The following is a 4,008-nucleotide window of genomic DNA, read 5'->3' as shown; positions in this document are numbered from 1 at the left end:
CCCTGCAGCCCATGGTGAAGACCAGGGTGGAGCAGGCCGTCCCCCTGCAGCCCATGGAGGACTGTTGGGATGCAGAGGCCCACCTGCAGCCCATGGAGGAGCCCATGCTGGAGCAGGTGGATGCATGAAGGAGGCTGTGACCCCATGGGAGGCCCAGGATGGAGCAGGGTCCTGCCAGAGACCTGCAGCCCATGGAGAGAGAAGCCCACGCTGGAGCAGGTTTTTCTCGGGTAGGACTTGTGGCCTCTGTGGGGGACCCATGCCGGTACAGCTCATTCATGAAGGACTGCACCCCATGGAGGAGTGACCCACGTTACAGCAGTTTGGGAAGAACTGATGCCCGAGGGATGGATTCATGCCAGAGAAGTCCATCAAGGACTGTCTCCTGTGGGAGGGACCCCATGGGAGCAGGGAAAGGACTCCTCTGTCTGAGCAGAGGCAGAAACAACAACTGACCATAACCCCCATTCCCTGTCTCCCTGCACCGCTGAGGGGAAGGAGGTAGAGTTTTGGAAGGAAGGAGGGGGGGGGGGGGGAAGGTGTTTGTAAGATTATTTTATTTCTCACTCTTGCTCTGATCCTGTTTGTAATAATTAATATCCCCACTTTGATTGCCTGTGATGGTGATCAGTGAGTGACCTCTCCCAGGTGTTAACTCATGAATCCTTAGCTGTTTTTTTTTTCCTCTCTCCTCTGTCCAGTTGCAGAGGAAGAGTGAGTGGCTTTAAGTGGGTACCTGGCATCTCACCAGGGTCAACCCACTACACCTTGAGCAACCTAGTCTAGTGGAAGGTGTCCCTGCCCATGTCAGGAGGGTCAGAACTAGATGATCTTTAAGGTCCCTTCCAACCCAAGCTATTCTATAAGTGTATAAAGGGTATTGTGGAACAAGTCTAAAGTAAAGACCTAGAAAACTGTGCAAAAAATACATAAGTCTATTAAAGAGTGTTTAAAACTTGGTAAAGCTGTTTTATCTTTACATGAACAGATGCCTACTACACATACTTTATATACATATTGTATAACACTTAATTTTTCTGAATGTTCCTCATTCAAACCTAGCCAAGTATAATCCAGTAACAGATTAAAATGGCCAAATACTTTCTTTTAAAGTTTTTTAATGAAATTTTATTCCCATCTTCTTCGCATTAAAGTTGAAGTCTGAATATGAATGACTTCCCCTGCCCCTTTCTGTCATTCCTGCTATTCCTATTTAATTTTCATTAAAGAAAAACCAACCAAAACAGTTTGAAAGGGCACATCTGTCATTCACTTCCGAATACAACAGATGTGGTAAGAAAAAAAATATTATTTTCCCTCCCCTGTTCCATCTGCTTGGAAGAAACATTGAGGTTTGCAAAATAACAACATTATCTCCCATTTGAGCGGATCCCTCTCGCGCAGCTGACATAATGAGGACAGCTACAATTTAGAGAAACGTGTAATGTTCGTTAATAACTTTGATTTACTGCAAATGTCCTATCGGAGGCATTTCTAAGCACAGGGCTGGTACCGTTCCTCTGTTAACAGCTGTGCTGACTTCTGTTCGAGTGGCCCCTTCTCACAGGAGAAAAGAGCCGTTCGAACTAAAAGAGCTAGTCTCGCCAGCACGCATCGCCCAAGTGGCGCGGGCTGCCAGACAGCTAGGCGAGCGGGCAGGGGTCAGGCCTGGGGCGCTCCCGCCCGTCCCCCCTCCACTTGGGATGAGTCCGAGCGAATAAAATGGTACGGCACAGAAAACAGGCTTTCAGGGAAACAGGGGAAACGAGTCCTACACCTGGGAAGCGCTTCGGGGCAGCCTGCGAACACGCTTCTCGTCAGGCTGTGACTCAGTGCCGACAGCCCCCACTGGGTAACCGCTGCTCTGACTGCCACCACGAGAACACAAAATTCGCCATGTTTCTACGGGCCACTCCAGAGATACCGCAACTGCTCCCCTCCACCCGACCGGAGCCGCCATCTTAGGTCCGGGCGGAGCCCCTTCCCCCTACACTCCTGCCCCATACAAAGGGGTGGGACCACGTGACAAACACATACCCCCACCCTCTTGCGGGACACTGGTGTCCACACTCAAAATGTTACATAGGACCTTCTGCCTCTTCCCTTCCCTCCATCCTCTCGACCCCTCCAAGCCTCTTCCTCATCCCAAGATGAGGAAGGCCGACGCAGACCCTGCTTACTCCGGGGGATAGAGGCGCAGCTCCTCGATATCTCCCAGGAAGCCGAAGAGAGTCCGCAGCTGCTCACTGGTCACTGTCGAGGAGACGTTCGTGACCTGGATGACAGACGTGGGGCCCAAGGGGAAGCCTAGCGGCACCCCGATCCCTCCGCTGCTCATCATGGTGGAGCCTGCACGACTGCTCCGTTCACGACAGTGCCAGACACAGTTTGAGAGGCGGGTCTGACCACAGAGGCAAGCGCGCGGCGCCTGCCAGAGCGTCCTAGCATGCGGGCGCTCTAGCGGCGGACTCGACTGCTCCTTGGAGGTGTTTTTATGCGGGCAGCCGTTCTTCCCATGCCGACTGGGGCTCACGGAGGAGCGGGCGCTCTCGCTCCGTGCCGACGGGACTCCGAACTCTGCAGATCCCCCTGCAAGAGGGGAGGGGAAAAGAAACCCAACCTTCTCTTCCCTCCGCTTTCCCAAGGAGCCTGCCAGGCCGTCGTTACCAGGGCGGGGCCGCGCCCCTACCTCCCCCGGCCTCCCTTCACACACGCGTTACCCGCCCCAGGCTATCAGGGGACTGGATCACAGATCTTGCGAGAGTGAGGCTGCACAACGGAGGAAGCGAGCACGACGGCTCGGATGCCACGCGCAGGGGGGTTAGATAGTTCCATCACTCGTGGGGAAAGCACAGCTGAGAGCACCTGACTAATTCTTGCACGAACAGGGTCTGGAGTACCTTGTTACCTGGTTTCATAGAATCATAGAATCATCTGGGTTGGAAAGGACCTCTGAGATCATCAAGTCCAACCCTTGATCCACTACCACCACAGTTACTAGACTATGGCACTAAGTTCCACCTCCAGTCTCATCTTAAAAACTTCCAGGGATGGAGAATCCACCACTTCCCTGGGCAGCCCATTCCAATGCCTGATTACCCTCTCCATAAAGAATTTCTTCCTAACATCTAATCTAAACCTCCCCTGGCAGAGCTTAAGACCATGCCCTCTTGTCTTACTGATAGCTGCCTGGGAAAAGAGACTAACCCCCACTTGGCTACAACCTTCCCTGCTCCTGCTGACCACGCTGTTCTTGATGCAGGCCAGGATGCCATTGGCCTTCTTGGCCACCTGGGCACACTGCTGGCTCATGTTCAACCTCCTGTCGATCAGCACCCCCAGGTCCCTTTCTGCCTGGCTGCTCTCCAGCCACTCTGTGCCCAGCCTGTAGCGCTGCAGGGGGTTGTTGTGGCCAAAGTGCAGGACCCGGCACTTGGCCTTGTTGAACTTCATCCCATTGGAGTCAGCCCATCTCTCCAGTCTATCCAAGTCCCTCTGCAGAGCTCTCCTGCCTTCCAGCAGATCAACACCGCCCCCCAGCTTGGTGTCATCTGCAAATTTGCTAATGCTACACTCGATCCCCTCATCCAGATCATCAATAAAGATACTGAACAGAACTGGGCCCAGCACTGATCCCTGGGGGACACCACTATTGACCGGCCGCCAGCTGGATGCAGCCCCGTTCACCAGCACTCTCTGGGCCCGGCCCTCCAGCCAGTTCCTGACCCAGCACAGAGTGCCCCTGTCCAAGCCATGGGCTGCAGCTTTTCCAGGAGTATATTATGGGAGACAGTGTCAAAGGCTTTGCTGAAGTCCAGATAGACCACATCCACAGCCTTTCCCTCATCCACCAATGTATAAATCTGTTTCTTCGGTCTAAAGATGGTTTAAGAATGTAGTTTAAGTTGTATGCATTTGTAAGAACGGATTTCAGTAATGAGAAATAAATACAATGGAATAGTCAGAAGATATATAAATTATGTGGGATCTGAGTATGACGCAAATGGT

The 4,008-nt window shown here is 52.7% G+C and overlaps 1 protein-coding gene across 1 annotated transcript in view; it reads right to left on the bottom strand.

Annotated features, from left to right (window-relative positions):
- Positions 1-2,341, bottom strand: part of LOC114069245 (splicing regulatory glutamine/lysine-rich protein 1-like) — a 61,803-nt gene extending 59,462 nt beyond the window's left edge. Inside the window, exon 1 of the mRNA XM_027905901.1 lies at positions 2,181-2,341. Coding sequence (XP_027761702.1) covers positions 2,181-2,341 — 161 coding nt within the window. The remainder of the gene's footprint in view (positions 1-2,180) is intronic.
- Positions 2,342-4,008: the final 1,667 nt, after the last annotated feature.

This window comes from Empidonax traillii, unplaced genomic scaffold (assembly GCF_003031625.1).
Source record: "Empidonax traillii isolate 1590-97213 ecotype Southwest subspecies unplaced genomic scaffold, ASM303162v1 scaffold1218:size158664, whole genome shotgun sequence".
Classification (NCBI taxonomy): domain Eukaryota; kingdom Metazoa; phylum Chordata; class Aves; order Passeriformes; family Tyrannidae; genus Empidonax; species Empidonax traillii.
This window is presented reverse-complemented; position numbering and strand designations above follow the sequence as displayed.